The sequence below is a fragment of the Micropterus dolomieu genome, linkage group LG15 (assembly GCF_021292245.1).
Source record: "Micropterus dolomieu isolate WLL.071019.BEF.003 ecotype Adirondacks linkage group LG15, ASM2129224v1, whole genome shotgun sequence".
NCBI lineage: Eukaryota > Metazoa > Chordata > Actinopteri > Centrarchiformes > Centrarchidae > Micropterus > Micropterus dolomieu.
The window spans coordinates 16,435,515-16,461,941 of NC_060164.1; the positions used below are offsets into that span (position 1 = coordinate 16,435,515).

The window sequence follows — 26,427 nt, forward strand, 5'->3', positions numbered from 1 at the left end:
ACACTGCGTGCGGACTGAGGATGGAGTGTGTGAGCTGCCGAGTGTTGTGTTGGAGTAGCAGTAACAGACCTGAGAGAAGGGCTACCCGACGGTGCAGGGTAGAGACGGCCTCCGGAGCGTCTGAGCACAGCCTCCTTCAGGATCCTACGTCGGGAAGCGGAGGTTTTGGACCGGGATGACGGCCGCCGATCAGGCCCGGCGGCAGACCGGCGGCCCAGTGCAGGAGATGTAGCCGGTGGAGGAGATGCAACAGTGTCGGCAGGCACTGTGCGCCGAAAGAGATCCGTATCAGGGAGACTCGAAGCCGCAGGTGCATCCGCTGGATGGACCGGAGTGTGCAGCCTTGCATAGCGGTTGGAGAGGCCGATGTGCGGAGGAGAGGCAGCCCCATCCGAGCCTCTATTGAGAACATGTAACAACCTATATCAAAATGTGCAAGACTATATGATTGTAGCCACTTTCTGATTGTAGCTTTAACTTAAACCTTGAGATATATCCCACATCATTAAAACTAAGTAGTGCAGAATCATCTGTCCTGTGACAGATTGTACTGTACTGTACATATCCCAACTGGCCTAATCTTCACCAGGGGGAATACCTGCTAGTTACTTTGGCTGTATTTCCACAGGCCTGGTATAGTCCAAGCAGTTAATATGTGTGTTCCCCCTAAGGCCACACAACACTGTACCGCCAACCCAATGTATTTTTCAATAAAAATTATGGTGTGGATGTATTTGCAGCTATTTTGTGTTTCAATCTATTTTAAATATTGGAAGGGAGGTTATTTAAGTATGTCATCATTGCCATTAATCTAGGATACCTCCTTATTGTGCCTGCAGATATGCAACAGTTATGGCAAACACTGGACTACTCGTTTCCTCTTAGTTTTTCTACTTTGAACAGGTATATTTTGGTCTGTAAAAGTACATTGCATAAGCAGGTGCACAGGGTTTATCATGTTCATACCATCCTAGCCCATCACAATAATCATGAGAGCACTCGAGGCCCACATTAAAACATTCATTTGCTGCTAGCAGAACTGCAAAAGCACATAATGGTGTTTATACATTTTCGCATTAGGGTCAGTCTTCCCAGCTGATATACCTAGGCTAAACATCTCAACCTTTTGTGTTTAGCATCAGCGGCAGTCAGCTCAGCACTATGCTCCATAGGGAAAATGATAAAATACACCTCATAACTGAGGTGGGATGAAAAAAAAAAGTTACATAATTAGGGAAACTGAATGAAAATAATAGCTTTTCATTTCTGTGTCAAGTGCACATTGAGATCACTGCTTCCACAGCCACATGCAAACAGTGAGCACTCGGTTAGGAATCACTCATGTATTAATAACTGTTACATCATCCTACAGAGGGAAGCACCAGCCGTGTTAGTGATTGAAGACAAACAAGTAAATTATATTTTAGAGCAATGTAACTGGAGTTTACTACCTCCCATTACCAAAACCTCCTATACAAATACTATTACTCGATATTGATAATGTGAATAGTGATTACTTTTGGTGCTTTAAGATTTTTATGCACAGGATAAGGATCCGGATAAGATGAGACAGCGGTGGCACAGGTTGTTTACACACAACTGTGGCTTACACAACTAATTAAGCTTGATTTGTTGTGATACTTACAATTTTCCTTTATATCTCTGCCTTGGTGTACATGAAATTAAGTGCTCTGGATTCATAGGTCAACTGTCTGGTCAATCATAGGTGTTTGTTTTGATCACACTGTGATTATCTGGTCTTGGATTTCTGAAAAGGTTGGGGCTGCAAGCAACTGTTATATTGTATTACTTCTTTCATTTGGCCGCATGCTGCTGTTGCTTTATTATTATTTTGTCTGATTTCAAGTGAAGAAAAATTGACCTGGACATGTTACATTTACATTTTTTACATGTTAAAACAATGACAGTTAAAAGTGTAGTCTGACAGTAGATTAAAACATGCTTTTTCCATAGAAAAAGTATGGTAATTGTGAAGCCCTATGGGATATTGTTATGTTGATATATCACTTAGCTGTTGTTCAGCGACTGATTGTCGACCTGTCTGCCTTCATGAAGCAATAAGTTTAAACTTAAATTGTCAGTAAACAGCCTTTTGAGAACATCTTGCTCATCTAATTTGTCATACTGTAATGAAAGATGAGGGCGGTCTGTAATGCAGGGAGTGATCACTCAAAAGCTTAAACCAATCTGACATCTGTTAGGGAGAGAATTGAACAGGGCAGCCAAAGTTGATATTGCCAAAAGACATTATTGATTGAAGTTATGTAGGCCTGCCTTTATGCCGTATGATAAACCATTAAAGGTGCGCTCTTTCGTAGGAAGTAAGATTTGGATAGGAAGATGTATAAAAAATGTATATTGTTTGACATTTACTGTTAAATAGGTGTGTATTGTGGTGTGGAATATGGAAAAACTAATGAGGTATAAAAGCCATTTTTCATTTCACTGTGACTTGGAGAGCAAATGAAAAAGCTGCTAGCAGCAAGTGAGGGAACTGGATCCCTTGGTTTAAACATCAGTGACCAGCTGCATTAGTACACATAAGCATGGTGGTGCTGTTTACTGATCCAAGTCCTGTTAAAAAATTAGCAGTAAACTATTGTTGCCTGGTGCAGGGGGAATTGTGAGTGTGAAGGGGAGTGCCTAGCCCTGCAGTCTCCTCAAAAGTGTCCTTGTGTCAGTGATCAAATCAATCAATCTGCGGGAAACACTGAATACAGAGGAGAGAGATAAGGCTTTAGCACCAGCTGCTTGCTTGAAAGTGTTTGGCCGGATCACTCTCTGAGTGCGAGCCATGTGCAGGCCACTCGCTTAGCCAGGGCTAATCACTCCTGTCATTAGAGCACTGGGGCTCCCTTGCTACCACTGATTACATCTCACAGTAGGTGAATAGCTCTGCAATGGTCTAACACATGTAAGAAAACTGACAGAACTTTTGCTTTGTTTATTTATGTATTTTTGTTTACTTTTTGTGGATTTTGTGCGCATGCATGTACATGTGCATGTGTGCATGTCTGTGTGTGACCTTGCGTAAAGAAGTATCAGGTTGGTTTACGTTCCCTAGTTTTGAGTTACACACTAGAGTTGAGCAGTTGGTGTTAGGTTCCTATGACAGGTAGTTTACATGCTTGATTTTGAGGCTCGTGCCAAGTCAAGATCAATTTACAGCCCCAGGTTAGACATTATATACCTGTGATGCAACCTATTGAGACTTCTTGGTGTGTGGTTCTGAACGTAGCTCCAGGCCAGCATGGAAGTGAATGTGAGGCAAATTGTAAACCATTATGTAAATGCATTCTTTATCTTTTTTTATCTGAACCAAAGTCCTAATCATAAGGAAGCTGGTTTAAAGCTGTTCCTCAACAGAAAGATAATCTATATTGAATTTAAGCAATTTAAGAAAACAAATGTTGTCTCGTTCCGGGTTCTCAAATGTCAGGATTTGCTGCGTTACTGTGTTTTATATCATTGTAAAAAATTGTATAAAGAAAGGTGCCACCCTCATGAAGTGAAGATTGCCAACAAATCTGTATGATATAATGTTGTGCAACATTACAACAACGTTTTACGAATTTGTAACTAAATGACAAATATTCCCATTCTCTTATTATTTCAAAAATGTTGGGGTTATTCATGTCTGCTTGTGTGGCACCAGTGTCTATCAAAGCATTTTTTTTATTGATTATTATTATTTTTATTATTATTTTTATTTTTATTGGTATTAAAAAGCTCAATCCATTTCCATTCCATTGTATTGCTCTTCATGTTCCTGTAAAAGCCTAAACAGTGTTGCCTGTGGGTGTTTTTAAATATGAATATGACAGGACTGTCTGCTGCCATAACAATTCTAATTGGGATGTAACAAAGTTGTAAACATGGTGATTAAACAAACACTCTTTGTGTTGCAGTTTGTTTTCAGCATTCTGGCATTATGGGTAAAATAGCATCCACTGATGTCTAATTTATGAACCCATGTGCTGCTGGCATCTCCCAGGTTTTATGCCTTAGATCTTTGCATAATTTATAGTGCATTGTTTTTCACTCGGCCACTTGATCAATCAGATGATATGGCTGTGTGGGGATCGGGAGGAGCCAGTTAAGATGTAATCTGGTGCTTCTGTTACACTGATGAGGCTGCAATTTTCATTACCTGCACTTAGGGGAGGACGATGAAATGAGATTGATGAGGACGTCACACCTCTTGAGAAATTACTGTTTTCTGGAGTTAGCATATGAGGCACTTTGTTGCTGAATGTTCAGCTCAGTTTGAGATTCAAAGGAGTTTAACTAAGTGCTTTCTATAACCTGAATAAGATAATTTTAACTATAAACAATAACTATAAATCTCAATTTAATGAGCATTTGGAAGAACACTGTGAGACTTGCTGTTTGAAAGTGAAGAATCATTCATTTGGAAAAACAATGCAAAAAAAAATGTGTAGCTGCAACAATGATTGCAATAAAGCCTGTGTTTGTAATGTTTAACACTGTGGGTGGATAGATACACAGGTGTTTCTTGTATTTGTCCATCCCATTTATATAAACAAGGGTAGGCTAAATAATAGAAAAACCTCTCTGTATAATGTAGTACCAGAAAATACAGCCTCATAAATGGGACAGCAACAAAGTCAAAACACAGTTAGGCTTTTCTAGGGCTGCATTTAAAGGGAGAGTAAGTGATTCTGCAGAAGGATTGTTGATATTTGAACTTAACTGCCAGACAATTACATCCCTCTCTTCAGTGCTTCCTCAGAAGCTCTACCCACCCAATTTAAAATCTCTGAGGTTTCTCCAGTGGTGAAATGCTTTTGTCCTTGCCTTTTCAACTTTCATTTCTGATTATACTCTTCAGACCTTTTCCTCTTTGGCTGTTTCTTCAACAACTTTAACAGTTGTTTTCATTATTGATTAATATTAGGGATGAAACGATTACCGGTTTAACGGTAAACCATGGTAAAATTCCCAACGGTTATTACTACATTTATCTGACGCTTTTATCCAAAGCGACTTACAATTGCTATTTATGTCAGAGGTCGCACGCCCCTGGAGCAACTAGGGGTTAAGGGTCTTGCTCAGGAACACATTGGTGGATGTCTCACAGTGGGAATTGAACCCTAGTCTCCCACATCATAGACAAGCATCTTATCTACACGCCATCACCACCCTGTACCTTACACATTTTAATTACCATGATAACCAGGTACGGTTAATCGCGCTGTTATAATCTCACGACAAACACTGTCCAGCGTCTCCCAGAAGCAGGCGCGCATGCGCAGAATGCAACGCGGGTTTGTTTGGGTTGATGACAACACAGCGGAAGACAACGCTGCAGAGATTTTTCAGTCACTCAGTCCTATTTTAGTTTTTATGAGAGTGCTGAGGGAAACTTGATTGAAGAAAATCAAGTGAGTTAACTTTTAGCTTTGGTTTGTCTCTCTGACTGAAGCTCTCAGTGTTGCTGCTCTTGTAAAAACACTACACGTTGTTCTGTTGCTGTGTGCGTCGTGTGTTGACAGAGTCTATTCGTCCACTGCACATGATAACACGTTACGGAGTTTAGTCAACCAACCAGCATATCTAGAAACGCTACAGACTCCTCTGTATTTATGTCAGTTGTTGGGCTCATTGCAGTTACTATCACCGTCTTCTAAAGACTCATTTGTTTTCATGTAATTGTCCATGGGGTCATTGTATTACCTACCTATAAAATATAAAGTCTTGATAATGCACACTGATAATTTCCATTTGTTTACAAAAGGTATTTGCTGTAATATTTTATGCAAACAAAATGGCAAGTGTATTTGTAGTTTTCTTGTTGAAATGGTTTCAGTGTGTGTATCAGTACATTTTAATCTTTTTTGGCACATTTTTACAATACCGTGATAATACTGATAACCGTGATAATTTTGGTCACTATAATCGTGATATGAAATTTTCATACCGTTTCATCCCTAGTTCAAGTTCAAGTCTTTATTTGCCAAAACGACACAAGTCGCCTGGAATTCATTTTAGTGATTTGGCTCATTCAGGACAGTACAAGACAATATTGGACAAAAATAACAACACATCATCATACATAATACATACAGCAACAAAAAAAAACAATACTAAATAATATGTCCGTTATTTTAATCATTAAGACTATTTTATGCCATAAAATTGTGACAAATGCCAATCACATTTTTCCAGTCTAAGGCAAGGGTCGGCAAATATCGGGCCAAATCTTTTTTTAAGTCATTAGATGGCAGGCCAGAACATGGTCAATTTATCATTTATAATCCATAATTTGCTGTGTGCCTCTTTCGCTCAGTCAGTATTGCACAGCGCTCCTGTTTGAAGAGATCATTCTACATGCAATTAAGCATGTGCAGGAGTGTCGGCCTCCTGGCAATTGGTCCACATCAACCAATGGACGCTTATTTTCATTTCCCCACTATCTCCAGGCAGAGGAAATTCCTGCGTTTCTCATTCAGGGGAATCCAATCTCACGTTTTCTGACGGCTTTTTGAGAGGTGTGTCAAGCAAGCCAGAGACTCTTGAATTTCTTTCAGAACTTTTCAAAATAAAAGCTCTCACCTAAACACAACATGAAGTAGGCCTACTGTTGCAAAGATGTTCTCGCGCTTTTATTTTGTAGGCACAATCACTTAAGAGGAAGTTATTATGTGAGTAACTTTTGCTGTCATGACTGAGATCTGTTTCAGCACCAGCTGCTATAATGTTATTGTGGTTTTTTTTTCCCGCTATTAAAGTAATCTCATCATGGGCCAGATATGCTTGCTGCCAGCTTTGGCCCATGGGCTGCCTATTGCCGACCACTGGTCTAAGGGGACGTCTTTAAATGTCTTGTTCGGTCCGACCAACAATCCAAACCACACAGATATTCAGTTTATGATATAAAACACACACAAACAAATTCTCACTTCAGACAAGCTTAAATTAATTAATTTGACTGATTAATTTATTGTATGTCAATCCACTAATTGATTAATCCGTAAATCATTTCATCTATAATTTTACATTTCATGACATTTACTTTATTATTAATTTATCAAATTGGGTTAGTGTGAATTATGCTTGTCATTTTCAGTCTTTAGTAAGAATGGACAGTTTTATCATTAATTGACTTTTAGCAGAACCATATTGTGTTGATATGATCTTAACATGGTGTTATTTTACAAGTTTCTGATATTTAAAGCGATGATTTGGAGCAAAGTGTGATTAAAAACTAACCATAGACGTTTTTGTTTTAGACATATGAAGAGTTTGGACTCTTGTAATGGTAGCAATGGAACACAGTTATTTTGCTTTGAGCATCAGTTTGATTATTTTATGTGATTTGTCAAACATTTACATATCATGATGTATATATCTTGGTAAATATCCTTGTAATCACTTAGACTGTAGTGAAATATGTACCTGTCAAAATAAGTTGTTTTTGGAGTGGTGCATCAGTCCGATTATGTCAGTAAATCTCGGCTCTTCTGCATCTTGTCCATTTTGTTCTGCTACAGTGGTTTACTGTGCTGCTACATATTTAACAGACAGTGGTGTTAGACTGACCCACTCAAAAAATCCTCCACTGGAAAACAGCTGTAAGGTATCATTACTTCACTGCTCGAGTGGTCACCATCTCAGATCCACATTCTCTCTCTGACAATTCCAGTTATTTTCTATAACTAAATAGACATATTTTGACATATGTTTGGCAAAACATTTCGTGAAGACAAAGCAACACTACACAATTTCATACAGCCTACGAATGAAAGGGATATTTTGCTGTAGATTTAGGTTTTTCGGTTTAACTTCGTTATTTTGTCACTATGATGATAATTATTGTTATTATTATTTAAATATAGATATATACTTTTCTAAAACCATGTCACAATGTGCTTTACACAAGACAACAACTTCAAAACAAACAGATCATAAAAAACATTTCCATGTCACCCTGCAAAAGAGCATTCAATAAAAATCAAAATGAGGACAAGCCTCGCAGATAAAAGTAAATTTTAAGATTCTGCTCGTTGATTTCCTTAGGCAGGTCATTCCATAGCTTTGGGGCTCTGACTGTAAATGCTCTGTCACCTCTAGCCATGCCTCGGGAACAGATATAAGAAATCTGCCTGAGGATATTAGACAACGCACTGGCTTGTACGTAACTAAGGGGTTACATACAGTCTCCTCCAAAAGTATTGGAACGGTAAGGCAAATTCCTTTGTTTTTGTTGTTCACTGAAGACATTTGGGTTTAAGATCAAAAGATGAGTATGAGACAAGAGTTCAGAATTTCAGCTTTTATTTCCTGGTATTCACATCTAGATGTGTTAAACAACTAAGGACATATCACTGTTTGTATTAGACCACAGCATTGTTAGGGAAGCAAAAGTAATGGAACAAATAATCTTAAAGTAAATAACATTTAATATTTGGTAGCATAACCCTTGCTTGCAATAACGGCCTCAATCTTTATTGTTTGTTTCTGGGTGTTTCTACCTTCAGTCTCCTCTTAAGGAGTTGAAATGCATGCCCAAGCCATGGCATTACCTCCGCCGTGCTTCACAGATGAGCTTGTATGCTTCGGATCATAAGCAGTTCTTTTCTTTCTCTACACTCTTTCCATCACTTTGGTAGAGATTAATCTTGGTCTCATCAGTCTATAAGATTGTGTTGCAGAACTTTTGCGGCTCATCTCTTTGCAAATTTCAATCTGGCCTTCTGGTTCTTCGTGCTGATGAGTGGTTTGCATCTTGTGGTGTGGCCTCTATATTTCTGCTCTCTGAGTCTTCTTCGAACAGTGGATTGTAATACCTTCACCCTGCACTGTGGAGGTCGTTGGTGATGTCACTTACTGATGTTTTGGGGGTTTGTACTGTATACACCATGAAGAGCCTTAAAAGTCAACAGTAATATCTTAAAATCAATTCTAAAACATACATATATTCTAGGGCTGACCCCTAATGGTTGAAGATTCGATGCTTTCTCCAATAAATTAATATACAGCCTATTACAATATACATTTCAACATTTACCGCTGTAAATAAACATGTAAAAATAAAAAAAAGTTCAATAAATGTTTTTAAAGTGCGTGAATAAATCCAAAATTGTAACCCTAACCCTGGGTCGTCAGTGCACAGTTGTAGGCGTAGCGTGCATGTGTGTAGTGGCAGTGGAGGAACACTTGCTGAAGAGACTGAGCGGAGCGGGACTTTCGGATCATTTATCACTGTTGATGAACCACACAAAGTATATTTTTTCATTTTTAAATAGCTGGCTACTTGTGAGGGCCCTCGAGGAACAGCGACGTGCATACTGTTGTCAGCAGCACGGAACGCAAGCTAGACTCTGCACAAGACTGGTGATAGAGAGAGAAAGAGAGAGAGAGAGAGAGAGAGGTCAACAATAAGCGTCAGTTTAGCTGGAAATTTACAGTGTAAGAATGAATGAATAGAGACTACAGCTCTGCAGCTTCTCAAGATTAAAGCGGAGCCACCATGTGTGAAACAAATTCACTCCTGGATGGGATTTTCAAGTCACATTGAAATTGAAAAGTTGTGACTGAATATTTAAGTAATTATATTTACTTATTTCTACCTGGTAAGAGCAGTGAATTAGTAGCAATATTGTGTTTCCTGCTGTTGGGGACATGTTTGGCCTTAAAGAGTTTATAAAAAGTGGTGATTTCTGTTATGGAGACATCTCTAACAGTCTGTCAACACGAAAGCACACGCACAGGAAGAGGTGGAAAAAGAACTCAATGCCGGATGAGAGGCGATCGAAGGAACACAGACAGAGGGAGAGAGAGAGAGAGAGAGAGAGAGAGAGACGAGCTGTTTTTTTTTTTCTTCCAGGGTGCGCAAAGCCCCTGCACTTAGGGGATAAAGAACTGCATCTATGACTCTCTGTGTAATCCATAACTGTGATTGCTTCATTCACCTCTCCCCACCCTACCTTAAACACTGTCTGCTCTTTCTTGACCACCCCCTGCATCATGCATTGAATCACTTTCCCCCTTCACCAAAGAGATATCACGGCAGAGATACTATATAACATACAGGCAAGCATTTTTATTCGGCAGAACCATTTAACTTGGAGGGAGTTGTGGTTGGATTTAGGTAACATGATATGTATTAAGGTAGAGCAGACTGGAATTGAACAGGTGCCCTTAGAGTTTCATCAGTGGATTATATTGTTGCTGAAAATGCAGATATCTGTTCATGATGCGACTCATGTGCCACTATGAGAGCGCGGCGTTGGAAACAGAGTATTGGAGCCATTTTTCTTTCACCACTCGGTCAGCAATCTCTTCAGTTTCCCTGTTCATTAAGTCTGAAGGAACATCGTTGTTAGCTTATGTAAATGAGATACAGCGTTCCCATGTCAACCAGAAGAAGATTTGGAGGAAGCTGTGGAAAGAAATAACTTACCTCTTCAGGGTGGCTGCTTGTGCAGATCTGAGTTTTCTCATGTGAAAGGGATCAAAGCAATCTTACTCGGCCCTCTTAAGAAAGATAGATGTACGAATGTGGGAAATCAAATCTGCTTCAAAAGGGAACACCACTGGGAGCCAGAGAGATGAGAAGGCACTGAGAGAGTAGAAAACCAGTGTGAAATCACTCTTGTTGTTGCATTGTAAGAGAAGAGAACACAGCTGTCTCCTGCTGTCCACAGAGTGTTCACGCAAGATGTCTTTTGTTTTGGCGTTGGGTTCAGTGCTGTAAAATTTGTTTGGATGTACGTCTCCACATATGTGAGAGAAAGCAAGTAAGTAAATACTGTGCAATATGTATGGAAGACATACTGAGTGAAAAAGAGAGGGAAATCACTCTTGCAAATTGCTGATAGTATGAGTAAGAGATTATGATTCAGTCAAACATGCTTTGATATGATAGTGATGATGCTTGTGAGTTCCCTCCCGTCCCTTTAGCATATGCTATGAAAGCTGATTTCACAGCTTATCACCTGTTCGGAGAATAAACCTTGTGAGCAAGGTGTGACATCAAATAGCTAAGACAGATAGAAGCTTAAACCCTGTATTCTTTTCACTGACACATTGCCTTCCTCTAGCTCAGAGTGGAGGCTGTGTGCTATGGATATGTGTGTGCTATGCAATGTACAGTCTGTTCTCACTGCTTTGCTTGTGATTTCCACCAGAGCTTGAGCAGCGTATAGTGTATTTACTGTAAGTCCTGTTTGTCAGTTTGGTTCAGGCACCATCATCATGTTTGGAGCTGATACAATGTCTTTGCTCTGAGTGATTCTTTGGTGCTGGCGGCTTATGATTTTGGTGATGCAGGGATGTTTTTTTTCATCTGTTTGTGCCATTAAATCCCACCTGAAATGTATTTCTTTCTGTGTGTATAAAATGTTCACCTCCTGTAGACTTTTTTGTTTTGAAAAGTGTATAGCTAGCTCTTTCAACTAGAATGGAGGCTGGTGGTTAAAATAAATAACATAGTAAGATTAGTTGTGTGTGTGTATATAACTGCTCAATACTACCAGTGTACAGTGAAGAATTAACTAAGTTAGCACCACAAGTGTAATCAACCTTTGCATACAGAGTATCATATTTAACCTACACTGCTTTCTTTCTGAATAATTGCTGTTCTTAATGTATTTTTGAAAATGATCTTACTGGTAATCTGGGTTAAATGTGGTGATAGTTTGTAGCAGTATGACATAGTTCTAAACCTTTTTTTTTTAAGGGATTGATTTTAGGTAAAGTTAATGTGAATCATCCCATGAAGGCATATCTAGTGTCATAATCATGTCTATCATTGGTGGGTGGGAGTGTTAGCTGTGAATATAAGTATGCAGGTTTTCTTAAGGCACAGATATTTCTTATAAACTGGGGCTACATGCCAGTCTCTCTTCCATCCTCATTCATGACAGCCTTGCATGAAACTCTTCCACACAGTCCATCATTGAGAAGTTGAGCAAGACCAGCAGCTCTATTTGGAGTGAGCTAGACCAGACAGCAGGATGGTAATCGAGGTGGCATAAGACTTATGATTGTATTACGTGTTTAATGACTTGTTGTAGGCTGGTCATGCTCTCATTGGTGGAACATCAAACATTCATTCTTTGTCTATTAGGGAAGGGAGTGAGTGCTGCCTGCACTGAATCCTCCCTATAAGGGGCTTTTAGGTTTCACCTAAAATACATTTACCACTAAATTACAATAGAGATTTAAATAAATAAGGACACTTTGTTAGGATTACATTACTTATGATGATGAACTAGCAAGTCGATAACTTTGCTAACAGCCAAACATTAAACAAGTGAGCGTAACTGCATTCTGTGACTTCATGCGCATACCCTCTATAACAGATCTAAAATCAGATTTTACATGGCCAGAAAGACGGGACAGCGGAGCAGAGAGGTGTCGTGCCGAAAAGTGATCGTCTGCCGAAAAGTGATTGCCGTCCACCAGAACGCGCGCAGTATCTTAAAGCTGTATTGCTCACTCATTTTATGTCTGCTGCTTTTATCTGGATCAAACAGCAAACAGACATATCAAAAAAAAAATCACTTGTCCGTGGGAATAAAAAAGTTATGTCTTTGTGATCTTTAACGTTTCTTCTAACAGAACAATCACAATTGTGGTCAAAAGTGTTTGCAGTTTATAGTGTAACCAGGCTGGACATTTACTTGATTATAGGCAATAATAGAAGCTTGTTGTTGCAGATGGATTATGTCTTTGGTAGGCCTGTGTCTAATATCCTTGTTTATATTTGGTAAACAGACTGTAGCCTATAATTAACATCATTTACTGCTGAGTTATATATATATATATAATATGACATGATCTCTTTTGCAATTATACTTATGACTCTGCATTATTTTACTTGCTGTGTACCAACCAATTCAGTCCTTCTTACCTACAACACATAAAATGCAGTAGGCTTATTCTACTTGCCAGAAAGTGATTGCAGCCTCTACTTATTGACTGAAAGTTTATTTCTGCCTTGAAATGACTTGATTATATTCATGAGGGTTATACTTGACAGATTATAAATGACCTAGTACTTTTACGTTTTAAAATACCTTTAAATGGACAAAACAACACATACTTGTCAGAAAGTGATTGCAGCCTCTTATTGACTGAAAGGAAGGATGGTTTCTGCCTCAAAATGAGTTATACTTGACAGATTATAAAACTGAAATTGTCCCCCTTTTTTATTTCATATATAATAACATTATATTTTTTTACTGACCACTAAACCAAAAATGTCCCCGGTTTTTAGTACAAAAATCTGGTCAACTTATCCAAGATCCTCCTCTTCATTCTCTTTCCCTTTGCCATTAGCTAACAATGTGTCCATAAAGGCTGCTGAACCTGGTTGTGTTGCCCGCTCGCCCTGCTCCGTCATGACACCCCTGCTGTTCTATCCCTGCAGCAGCATAATGTTGCTTGAAACTTGGATGACAAACTAGCCAACAAAGCTAGACAGCAACCGACACAAGAGCACTTATAGTAACGTTACTGATGTAAGAGTGTGCCATCTAGTAAGTTTGCAAACATCCATTTGAGATTTAAAGCTAGCGGCTAAACCTCTATCGAACCTCTGTCTGATTTAATTCCATAACTTTGCTAACACAGGCAAACATCAAGCAAGCGTAACAACACAAGACATTGCAAGCCATTTAATAAGTTATTACAGCAAACAGCAAGAAGGCCACCTCGGCATCTGTCCTGCATTCTTTCAGCCCTTTTAGCTCACGCCAATAAGAAGAAGCCAGTCTGATATTTACTCTCGTCCAGCCTCTTGCTCTGTCACTCTCTTTCCTTCTCTTCCTCGCTTCCTCCTACAACGTCTTCAGTCTCACAGCCTTTGCCATTATATCCATACAGAGAATAAAGAACTAGCTTACAGAAATAATTTACTGTGAACATTATATACTTTTTTGCTTCTTATAGCTTGCTTGCTGAAGAGTCATGTTGGCGCTGTAAAGCATTACGCCACTGTCGAGATAAATGTTGCTTTAAATAATGGCAAGTATGGTAAAATAGCAATTTTACTGCATTTAAGAAAATTTGTCGACAGGAGTAACTGCATACATTCAGATTAAGTCAAACTATCCTTTGGCCTATGTTATTTACTGTTACACAGTTGAATTGCGGGATTAATGTGTTTTGTCAAAAGTACTGACCTAGTGATAATGCTGTAGGAGTTTCTGTGCATGTGTTGGTCACAGCTGTGCATGCATGAGGGTTGGGGGGCTCTCTGAGACATGAATGAAAAATCCTCTCTCCTGTATTTTTTTTTATGTCCAGGTGGGCAGGCAATAAGGCTTGACAGAAGATGCGACGGGGGTGGTGGCTCGTCAGATGGCTGGGGACAGGAATGGCAATCCTCTCTTTGCTAACCCACAGCTGGGGCCAGAACACAGAAGGTATGACTGGAAGTACAACTCATGTTAAAATCTAAAAAAATATATTTTTTAGCTATTTACTTGCAAAACATGGTTCGCTGTATAAATCTGTTATTTCTAATGTAATGTTTACGGATAGTAGGGCTGGGCGATATGGCCAAAAAAGTTACAACAATAAAAGATCAGTCTATCTATATTTATCACGATAAATGTCGAATCATTAAAGTTTAATGGCTGATTTTTGCTCCTGAGTGAAAGTTGAAGAAACAGTTAGTTGTGGTTTTAAACTATTCTTAATGGTCAGAACATAACAAACACTTGCCAAACAGTGGATCACTTCAGAAATCTGAGTTAGAACATTCAAAACAATTACAATAATAAAATCTTTTTTTCAACAAAAATGTAGTATTATAAGTAAAATTAAGTACGTTTTTTTTTTCTCAACAAAATAAACATATTAAAATATAAGTTAAGTGCTAAATTGTTCATGATTGAAGTTTATTAAAATGAATATTTATTGAACATTTGAGGGAAATTATATCACAGTAATTATTGTTTTTTATCGCCAAGACCCAATGGATAGTAAGGCTGATTGGTTTCCATCACAGCCCCAATAGTATGTGCCTTCTCTAACGTCAGTACGTCGTTGTAAAACCTTCATAAGAGTTAAGAAGAAAAGTTTGATTTCATTGAAGAGGAGGGACCGTAGAGACTTGCTCTCAGGTGAGCTCTCAACATTGTGCATAATCTTTCCATGCAAATAGCTTTGCTTTTACACTTCTCTTTCTATCCTCCCTTTCAAATGTACATGTTTTTCAAAAGACAACATTATTTAAAGAGCGGGCGTAAATCCAGCTTTCTTCCTACACAGTTCACTGATTGTGCTAAGAGGATTCTCCTTGTACTTTCATGTTTTAGTTCCCACATTACATTGGGAATCTCAGCATTGATAGTCTTGAGTCACTGACTTTGTAACAGATGCCTGTTAAAACTGATTTGCAACTGTAAAAGATTGGCAGGTCTTTAAAGATGATGCTGAGAGGAGTCTGCACATGCACAGAGATGTCCCTAACCCCTCCAGCGTCACCCCCCATGGGGCAGTATTGCACATGATTCAGGTCAATTTTAAGATCCCAACCCTGTTTCCTTCGTTCTTTCCTTTCCGGCTTCCCTTGACAAGCTCACTAATATAAAAGCATTTTTAGATAAGGGTTTAAGCTCTTCTGTTATTTGAATTAAGGTTTGCTTCATAAGTTTGTGTGATATTTTAGTAGAGAAATGACTTGCTTTATGGCAAACTAAATGAGCCTTTGAAGGTGAACGAGTACTTTGTGGTTTGCTTTTTGGATGAAGTCTCACTCTAAGGCTCTGACCGCATTAATAGATAAATGTTGTGTGGAGTGAGGAAACCATTGACCCAAAACACAACAGCTGTTGTACTCAAGAACAGCCCTGTGCAATATGGGTTTGTGGGTAACTTATTTTACAATTTGTAATGGTGTTAGCACACAAAGGTACTATTTCCAAGAGTCTCTTTATCAATGCTTCAAATTGTGTTCTCGACAGACAGGACAAGTGGTTGTTATTTATTTAGGATCACTGATCTTGAGCTAAAATGAATCAAGAAACTTGTTTGCTTGAGCTAATGTTGCTTACATGTCAGTGTTTTCCCGCTCGCTTTTCCTAAGATTCAGACTTCACAGTGTAGGGCAGCAAGTTTGGTGGCACGCCATGTGAAAGGATTATAATATGGACACAAAATTACAATGTTTCTTTGTAATTTGTAATCTCTAGTTACGTTTTTAATATTAGATCAGTTCAGTGAAAACACATTACTAAACATTTGTGACTAATTATGGCAGACCTTAAATACATTTCTGTTATGCAAGTAAAGGATTTTCTTTGCATCCTAAGTATTTTAATCCAACCCTGTCTCCTAGAAATTATTATAGTATTCTAATATGTCTTGCCAATTGCGTGTTACAGGGAAATTTAATTGCTGCCTGGATGATGTTCCCTGGCAAAGTTTTTTCTAGTGTAGGAACCAATACATTTATGTATCGCACACTAGTCCTATAGGAAGGAGAGTAGTGTTCAAAGTGCAAGATTGTGACACTGGAGACCAGACAGTTTCTCATCCTGAGTCCTGTGTGTGGATAGGTTTAGGCAAGAAATGCACTTGTTAAACAGTAAACATGTCCTGTCTCGTGATTCAAGTCAGTGTTGACTTTTTCAGTATTAACCCAACACCATGATCTTTCCCTAACCTTTACCAAGTGCTGTGGGTGCTTAAATATGACCATAAAAAATCTAAACAAACAGAAATAATAACAAAGGGGGTGCAGGAATTAGTAATTAGCAATGCAAGTGAGCTTTTATCAGAGTCTGCCAGCAAATGACCCACAGTGTCATAGTTGAAATGAGGGAGCAGAGGGTGAAAGAGTATATCAGAGTTGTTGTGGTTTGAAGGCTGAGGGCGAATGTGGATGCTGTTGCTTCCCTTTGCCGTTCAGTGTCACCCAGGGATGAACTTGGTTTGAGCAGGGATTTTCACCTCCCTCAACTCCCCATCCCTCATCTTCTCTCTCATAAATCTCCCTCCTCTGCCCACCTCAAGGCGTCCTTGGATTTTGGCTCTGTCAACTTGTTTGTTGTCTGTCTATCTAATGAAAATGGCAACCAGAAATGTTTTAGATGGGCTGTGGAGTGATGCATGCAGCAATTTCCAGTGGACTTCCCCGTGCCTTTCAAGCCAAGTCAAGTCTTGATTTAATTATAAGGGAGACTGTATATAATGTGAATGTGGACACAATGTGAGAATATAGGGCTCAGCTTGACAAACATTAGGATTTATTTAACTCATCAATTAGTTCATTTAATTGAAAAACATGTCAAAGTATTCAGTGTTATTGTCTCTCCTTGCATGAATGTATTCAAGCAGTGATCTCTTCAAATATATTGTTAATTAAAAGTGCATTTATGAATACAATAGTTAGTGTTTCTTTCGAAGAATGACAGACTAATAATAGCTCTTTCACCATGAACATTGAAAAACAACAATCAAGCTAAAAGTCTCTGTGTCTGTCAAAACAATAAAGACCAACTAGTATCAACTAATAGGAGGAAGCAATAAGAAAATTAAAGGACTGTTCTCTTTCTGTTTCTCTCCTCCACTACTCCGCCTATGTTCCCTCAGTAGTCTGTCCCTTAATTCCTTTCTTTAAAGTTGCAATCCTCAAACACCACTGTGTTATCTCTAGGGCTGCAGCTAACGATGATTTTAGTATTCGAAGCTTCGATAGATTATTTCAACGATTCATCAATGCGTCGTTTAAGAAGTACTTTTGCTTGGCGGCGGCGGCGGCGGCGGCGGCGCCTCCCCCGTAACGGGATCAGCTGTGCACATTTATAGGTGATAGATATTTATTATTTCCTTTAGGAAATTCATAGTGTGTCATACAGCAAACATCAGACCAACAACTAGACAGCCGCTTTACCAACACAAACATCACCCGAGTGCTATACAAATTATACTAAACTCACAGCCAAAAGGGAGAACAACAAACGCACGTGTGCAAATTTTCAGCTGAGGTCTGCGGCTTATTTTGGCTAGCCTTCAACTCAACAATCAATCATGATTTCAGTTAAATGCTAAAGTTGCTGTTACTGTTACCTTGTCTGTGGTCCACTGGCAGAACACCGGGGCTTTTTGTTAAGGTGCTGTCGTGCTGTTGCTGAGGCGACATAAGTTTTACGGTGGATGGACGGTAACATTACAGAATTGTTGTTTTCTTTAGCTTGAAAAAGTCCCATACTTTGGACACTTTCTTCTTTGTCCATCGCTATTTTCTCTCTTTTCCTCCACTTTTCAGACAGTGGCATTATAATCACGTCGTGTTCACAGCGTAAGCGCGATGTGCGACAGTAATAAATGTCCATGCGAAACACTGTGCCGTATAGTTACATGGATTAAACGAAGCATCGATGCAAAGAATTTGTGTCGAACCATTTTATTAATCGATTTTATCAATATAATCGTTTCAGCCGTAGTTACCTCATTCTGCGATTTATAGTAGTTAACACCTTTGCCGTTTTAATTTTTCATATATATATATAACCTTACCTCGCATCATCTCACTGTGACTGCTCTGTACTTTAGCCTCAGATAGCCTCTCTCAGCAGGGACTGGTTGTTCACTGCACATGTGCACTTAAACCCTGCAGTGGACCTCATGTATATTACCATCAAGACTAGCGCGGCTTGCAGTTTAACAAATGGTAATGAAAGGACAAACGTCAATCCTAAGCAGAGTGGACAGATGCACACTGTCCATACCTCTAAATCCCTCTGTCGCTAAATCCAGATGTCAGACAAATGCATGCATGCACACCCATGCACAAACATTCACAATTGGATGTGTGCATCTCTCCAGTTGTGGGTGAGGTGAGGATTAGTTGGTTCGCCTGTGGACACCTCTGCCATGTGACATCAGCCTACCTCTCTCACACTATTTCCATCTCTCTGCCTGTCTCTCTCTCTCTTTGCCTCTCTTCCCATCTGCACATCCATTCTGACCCACAATTGTTTGTCTATTTTTGGGATTGTCTGATTAGAGGCCAGATGTGCAGACTGTGTCTGGCTGCAGCAGAAGCCTGTGGAGTGAGGGAGCAGCAGAGTGACAGGGGGAAGGGGTTTTAATCTGCCCACCAGTAGGCTGTAATCAGGCTCTGGGTAGCACAAGAAGGGAGGGGGGCACTCTTTTTAAGACTGGGCCCTGTGCTACCTGTGGTCTGTACCAACAGGCCCATACTGGAGCTCAGTAAGTGAGCATGTGCGTGATGTTCACTGGGAGTGTGATTGCAACCTTTGCCCTCCTGCCTGTGTGGTTAACCCCACAGAGAGACAAAGATAGACAGCAATGAAGAGGAAGGAGAGCTTCTGTAGAGGGATTACACCTCAGGAAATTAATCCCCCTCTCTCTTCCGTTATCAACCACTAATGATTTACATGATGCTGCAAGAACAAATTTCCACCTCTCTCCTTGACATTCTTCACTTTTCACAATCACAACTGCCTCCACCCACCCCCAACCCCCCACAATAAACTTTCTCCTTTCTTCAATGACTGTCTGCAATTTGCTTTCCATTTAGCACCAACATATTCCACCCCACTCGTAACCCTTAAAAATAAGCACATACACACAATTACAGCGAGAAGCCCCACAGAGAAACCACACACTTCTAATGATGAGAGATTTGGAGAGAAAGAGAGGAAGGCAGAGGCAGTGATTGCATTCCGTGTGCCAAACATAGTGCTGCGTGCTTCTTCTTGCAGCGTGTCTGTCTCTCTCCACATCGATTTAGATGTTTTTTCCTCTGAAGTAAGGAAATTGTGAATGGCTGAATGTCTACATATAAGGGCGTGAGGCTGCAAGTTTGTTCACGAAACAGAACTGACTCACACATTCCCAAGTATTGTTTCACATTGAGTTGGGTTTTAAATTCTTGGATTGTTAGCTGCTATAATCCTTACTGGTTTGTAATTTCACCAGATTTGTTGTCTTAGGGAAGTGCAGTGGCATGACATCAAAGCTGCAACAGTCCCTTCACTGTAAAGAAAACAAATTATTCTTAGATTCAGATACTTGGCTTCTGTTGCTTTGAACATTTGGAAATGCATATTGCTTTTCGAGTGTGTAAGGAGTAAAGTTACTGGCAAGAATACTTTTATTCGTATATAAACAGAAATAAATCCACTCTTATTTTCACAAACCAAATCTTTGCACGTGTGTAGCTATGGTAGTTAAAAGTTGTTGTTGTTTTTTTTGTTTGTTTTTTTGTTTTTTTTTATTTTTATTGTGGGGGCCAGCAAAACAAACTATAAAACTTAGCCATATATCCTACTACTACTACTATGAATAATACCATATATCGTATCTCATGTAATTGCTATAATAATAATGATAAACAGGGCTCTTCTATATAGGCAAATAATTATATATATATATTTTTTTGTCATGCAATAGTTATTACCTTACATATAATCTTCCACAATGACAACTTTCTAAAACATACTGTCTATGATACAGTGACACTGCAGAAACGCTGCTGTTTAATTAATCTAATTCTAAATTACTGTCTACATGATGACCTGCATCTTTGAGATTCGTTTCACATTCAAAAGAAGAGGTAACGTTAGAGAACTTTGTTAGGCAGGAAGCTGAGTTAGATATTTGTACAGCTCACGTTTATTCACAAGTCCGCTCTGGTTTAATTATTTCTGACACGCCTGCTGTAACTAGAGACAAGCAACTCGCTGATATATTTAGAATACGTCAAACACTACAGTTTAATCGCTCATTAACATTAGCACTCCTCCACTGATAAACACAGCATTGGCTTTGTGGCTAATTTACAAACGGGCAGCGTTAGCTGCTGTAAGTTATGTTAAATAATATTTAGAAGTAATGAACTAGGGAGAAATGAGAAGACCGTTCACTAGAAGTGCTGCCACTGTTTCAGAATAAATATACAATTAAGTCTGTCAGCGTAACGTTCTGTTTCAGAATAAATCTACAATCACGACTGTCAGCCTCCACCACTCACATACTGTAACATGAAACATCTTGCTGTAACCTGGGAGAGTGCAGTGAAAAACGGGAGGGTTAGCAAGTCTGGTATGAATGTTTTCAGGAGAGAAGTGATAAGGGCTGTTTTTATTATTATTTAAGTCATGTAATTGACGTGACAAAAGACCAACTGACTGGGAACACTGAGCTACCAGGAGCTCCTCACCGTAGCTCCGGCAGAGCTGGTATCGAAAAATGCAACCTTTATGCAAATTACTAACATCTAACCCTAACCTTACCCCTAACCATTAGCCATGCAAAGAACTGCAAAGTAGCACATCTCGATAGGTAGCATATCGACAGAACACCGGCTCTGACCTCTGGTAGACTGCTGTCAGCTGATGTTTTGTTCTGTGGTGCTACAATGTTTTGAACAGAGGAGCTGCAGCCCACCTTCTGGTGGGCAAACTATGCTACACTCATGACCTGAGGGAAGGATCCGACTGTCTGTTTCTCTTTTTTAATAGTCATATATTGGCTGTTATAAACGCAGATGCAGATATATCTGCAAGTAGCTTATTTTCGGTCGATAATATCTGCAAAATCGTAAATCGGTTGGGCTCTAATATGACATAATGGAAATTGATTGCTGCAGTCAAGTTATTTCTATTAAGTTAAGATGGTTGTCACAGAGACAGTCAACCATACCTGGCGTGTTTGTCTTGACATTGTAGTCACTATAGAGTCCAAGGGGCTAAACCTACCACTCAGAAATTAGCTTTAGGTTGGTATCTATAATGTTTTTAATTCATTTTTAATTACTCTTACATATTAAAACACATAAAACTCACAGTATAAAAACACAAAGTGGTACTTATTGTGGTAGAAGATACTTGCAAATACATTGTGTGTAGATTTAAAATGTCTATGTTTGGTAACTGTTTTATAAAAGTCATACCTGTAATGTAAAGAAACACGTGTACATTATAATGTAATCAAATACACTAATGTCTGTTATTTTGTGAGGATGTAAGTATTTTCCCCTCCCTTTGTTAATAGATAAACATATCAAATACATAAAAGCAAAAACTTAAAATGAACTGGACAAAAATCATTTATCTTATAAATATTTAAAGGTTTTGAGGCATGGTGAAGAAATAACCAGTGGAGTATTCTCAGAACAAGAAGGAACCTTTACTGTATGATGTGCACAGCACAGCTTTGACAGCCAACCACTGTGGATGCTCATCTGTTTTGACTTGCTGTCTGCCCATGAGCAGCAATTACCTGGCAATGTGTGTCACTGGACAGCTGCCCTTTGTCTGTCTCGCCGTCCTTTGCCAGGCCCTGTTGGACCTGTCCCACAATGCCCCTCTGCCTCACTGGACACGGATCCATGCAAAATAAACTTTATCAATCCAACTGGGAAATTAAAACAGTGTCCCTGTTTGCTCTGTCTCCACTCATCCCTTTCCTGGGCTGCCTGCCACCCCGGGGATTAGTCATAACTCTAACCTCCAACCTTGACGTTTTCTAAGTAGATGCAGGTCAAACCAGAGGTCAGCGGACATTCTCCCTCAGGTGGACCTCTGGTGTTGTGTCTAAAAGAAGAGAAATGATCTCGTCCTGATTTTCCTGTGCTTGCTGGAGGAGCTTCCCATAGGCCTTTTAGACATTTCCTTATCATCACATAGGGTCTGATAATTATATGAAAGGGCAGAAGCATTTATGATTGCATATGGATATAGTGTGAGACATTTCATGATAAGAGGAACCTTATGTTGAGTTGGCAGTTTGCCATCCATCTAAAGGATGAGAAAGTAGCTCATGCTTTCCTCTTCGTTGCTTCTGCCCTTTCTCAAGACGTTTCTCCCTCTGCGTCTCGCTTTTTTTCGCTCCCTCTCCTTCTTTCACAATTTTTAATGAGTGGCGGCACACATCTAAAGAAATCAAGCGTGTTTGGCTGCAGTTTGAAATGGTTTGCATTTCTTTGTTTTTTAAATAAGATGCCTGATCCTTTTTGTAGGTTTATTGTAAAGTTGTGCAAGATTGATTGAGACAGTGCAGCCTCCTGGACTATGTTGCTTGTTAGGGTTAGTTGTCCTTTAAAGTCTGTTTTTTGTTTTTTTAAATCTCCACTCTCAGGGAGCTGCAGTTTTGATTTATTGGTTTGCTAAAAAGGTGCTTTTGCAGATGAAGCCAAAGGAAAGCACAAGCTATTGAATCGAGTGGCAGGTAAAAATGCCTTTTGAGAGTAAATGTCAGTGAGTAGAATTCATTTTCCCACTGCCTTGTTGCTCCAGTAATATAGCGGTCGATGAGCTGCCTTGCAAAGAATTGAATTGCTTAGGAGGTTGTCTGCATCTCAGACCGTCTCATTTGAAAAGTATGATGAAAGAACTATGTAAAGAAAAAATGTTAACAATGTACATTGATGGTGCATGTGAACAGTACATAGCAGTACATAGAAATGCTTTGCCTTCCCCAAAACACCTTATAGTTAATTATTCCATTTTTCGTACCACTGTATACCCCTAAATGACACTGTTAAACAATTTGATTCACTAGGTCAGTATCACTATTCATTTGACAGGCAGAGTATGTTTCAAAGTGTTAAAGAGATGCTGGTGAAAGTGTTATACAAGGAAGTCATTGTTTCATTTGCATTGTCTGATATATTCTGCGCTGCTCTTTATCCTTTTGTAAAATGGCATGGTTTTGCGAAAAAAAGTTATTCTTTTCAATCACAGGCATTCCACAAATTAATTGATTGCTCGCTTGCATCCATTTTTCCACCCGATTCCTCTGTGAGACGAGCAGTAATCATTTTGTAATTGAGGTTTTATAGCTTCAGGTCAACATTGTTAGTTTGATTAGTGAGACAATCTTTTTAGGTGAGAGCAAATTACCCCAATTTCAAAATTATAAGAAATTTTGATTTTCTTCGGATCAGGTCTCTAAAGTGAACAGTGCACTGGTTATTGGCAGCCTTGTTTCACCCATTTCAGTTGAAACGGGCCCAGACTGTCATGCAAGAATTAAATAATTGACCCACTTTAAACATAAACTACTTATTTCTGTCAATGTGTAGAGGCATGGGTGTGGGAAGTTCGGGTGCAGCAACCCCCTCAGCACCCATAAAACTAGGCATTTTAAAAGCCATCAATTGATAAGTGTGATGCAGATTTGCAGCAGAGAGAGAGAGCGCATGTAGACGAACGGGAGAGAGGGAGTGTACACATACAGATGTCTGTGTGATATAAAAACTTTCTTTGATCATGAAGCCTAATTATCATCTACAGATCTGTGGTTTATCATTGAAGTGAATGAACAACATTGCAGACTGGAGTCTCTGTTCAATGACTGACTGACTGACAGACAGATCTGTGTTATATACACTTGTCCCTATGAAATGGCTGTTTCTTCACTGCGCTGCATTATAATAAATTATAATGAACTGGTCGTGGGTCACACCTCTCCCTCGTCCGGGCGCTGTCTCCTTGCAGGTCTCACTCATTAGTTTCCTCTGGTTGACTGTGTAGCTTCTGTGGATGCTTTGACATACAATATGTTGGTGAATAACCTGTTCCAATTTGTTGATAATTACTATTAAATATAAGTTATCCTGGCAATTTAAATTAATACAAAAAACATGAATATCGGCATTGTATAGACTGACCTTTTCTCAGCAGCCCCAACTGTCACTGACGTCCAGTGTCCCTGTGTAAGTGAGACTGGGGTTGGTTGGCACACTTCTCACTCTGCCGTATTTCTCTGGCATAATTTATGTTATTAATATTTTTATTAATATTATAACAAGCAGCAATTGAAAGGTTAGGGTCTCAGCTGTAAATAAATGTGTTTTGAGGTACACAAATGTTTTCAAAGATTTGTGATTAAAGTCAGGTTATGCATTTGCGCACTAGTGTTGTAGTCAAGAATGCCCAAAGACCAAGACCATAGTTTATCGAGACCGAGACAAGACCAAGACTTTTAGGGGCTGAGAGCAGTCGAGACCAAGACCAAGGGAGGGCGAGACCAAGACCAGTTCCCTGCATTGCATGGCACGCAATAAAATGTGGAACGAGATCATAGGTACTTCTCAAAGCGATCTGAAAGATCCACTTTCCCATTAAATCACCCACATACAAACACTAAGAGCTGAAATCAACGTAAGCATCGCGGGGAGGGGTGACAGTCGTTAACGGGAACAACACATGTTTAATTAGGGTTATTGGTTGCATTTGAAGCAATAAGTTTTACTTCCAATCAAAGTTAGAATGTTAACAAATCAGACAATGCAAAAGCAATTTATTGATATTCCCAAAGTTACGGTCTTGACTGGTCTTGAAATAAAATCCAGAGTCCTCAATGTCCGAGACCGAGACGAGACCGAGACAAGACCGAGTACAAATGCGGTCGAGTCTGAGACAAGACCAAGACCATCAAAAAGTGGTCTTAACACCAAGACCGGTCTCAAGTACTACAACACTATTGCGCGCGCAGGTATTTTCTGAAACAAAGATGTAACAACAAAAATGTTTAATCTCCTGCCAGGCAGCTAGGTGTATTCCCAAACCCAGTTCAGTTCCTGGTCAGTATTTCATTCCCACTTAATGGCAGAGATGCTCACAAGTCTTTGAGCTATTCAAGTCAAGTCTCAAGTCTCTTGTGGTTATTACGAATGTTATATCACCTGCTGTGTTCAATCCAGGTTGGTTATAAAACAGCATAGCTATAAGGAATACTGTAACTGTAACCTGTTTTTCATTTACAGAGCGCAGCCATGTAATGTACAATGCAATTATTGATGGTTTATTAAATACTGTAAGTCAACACACTCCCCAGACTCTTAAACCCAGTGTAATGTTAACTAAACAAAACTGTAATGTTGCATAGTCAACAATAAACCTGCAACCTGTTTTTAACTTACAGAGCACAACCATGTAGCCTAATGTACAATGCGTCTACATTATTATAAGATTATATACACACAACCATGTAATGTGCAATGCAATCAAGGACAGCTTAAACTACTGTAGGTCAACTCATCCCCCACTCTCAAACCAGTGTAACATTATAACTAAATAAAACTGTAAGGTTGCATGATCAACAATAAACCTTAAACCTCTTTCTAGCAAATGGTAATAATTAACGTGATGGCAGCCAGCGGGACGTAAATGATTACATTAATCGACTACCACAAGTTTGGCAAGTAAACAAACGCTCATTCATCTTTTAATAACGAATGACAGTCGGAGTTAACCTCTCTGAGTCTCTAACTCGAGTCCCCATCTCTGCTTCATGGTACTTTCTACTTGTCTTACAGATATGAACAATACAATGTGTACTTTATATACTGATACACAAGAACCTGACCATGTTTAGAAGGGTCAATCAAAACAATATATACCTATTATTCTGATAGCTTCTGTTGGTGACTATGCTAGAAGTGTTTAGCAA

At 39.2% G+C, this 26,427-nt stretch overlaps 1 protein-coding gene across 4 annotated transcripts in view; it reads left to right on the forward strand.

Annotated features, from left to right (window-relative positions):
• Positions 1-26,427, forward strand: part of LOC123983872 (protocadherin-15-like) — a 225,915-nt gene that overhangs the window by 48,930 nt on the left and 150,558 nt on the right. For all 4 annotated transcript variants that reach the window (XR_006828318.1, XM_046070298.1, XM_046070299.1 and 1 more), the window contains exon 3: positions 14,299-14,417. Coding sequence is in view for 3 of the 4 variants with exons in the window: in XM_046070298.1 (XP_045926254.1) it covers positions 14,327-14,417 (91 nt within the window). In the remaining variant the exon portion in view is untranslated. The remainder of the gene's footprint in view (positions 1-14,298; positions 14,418-26,427) is intronic.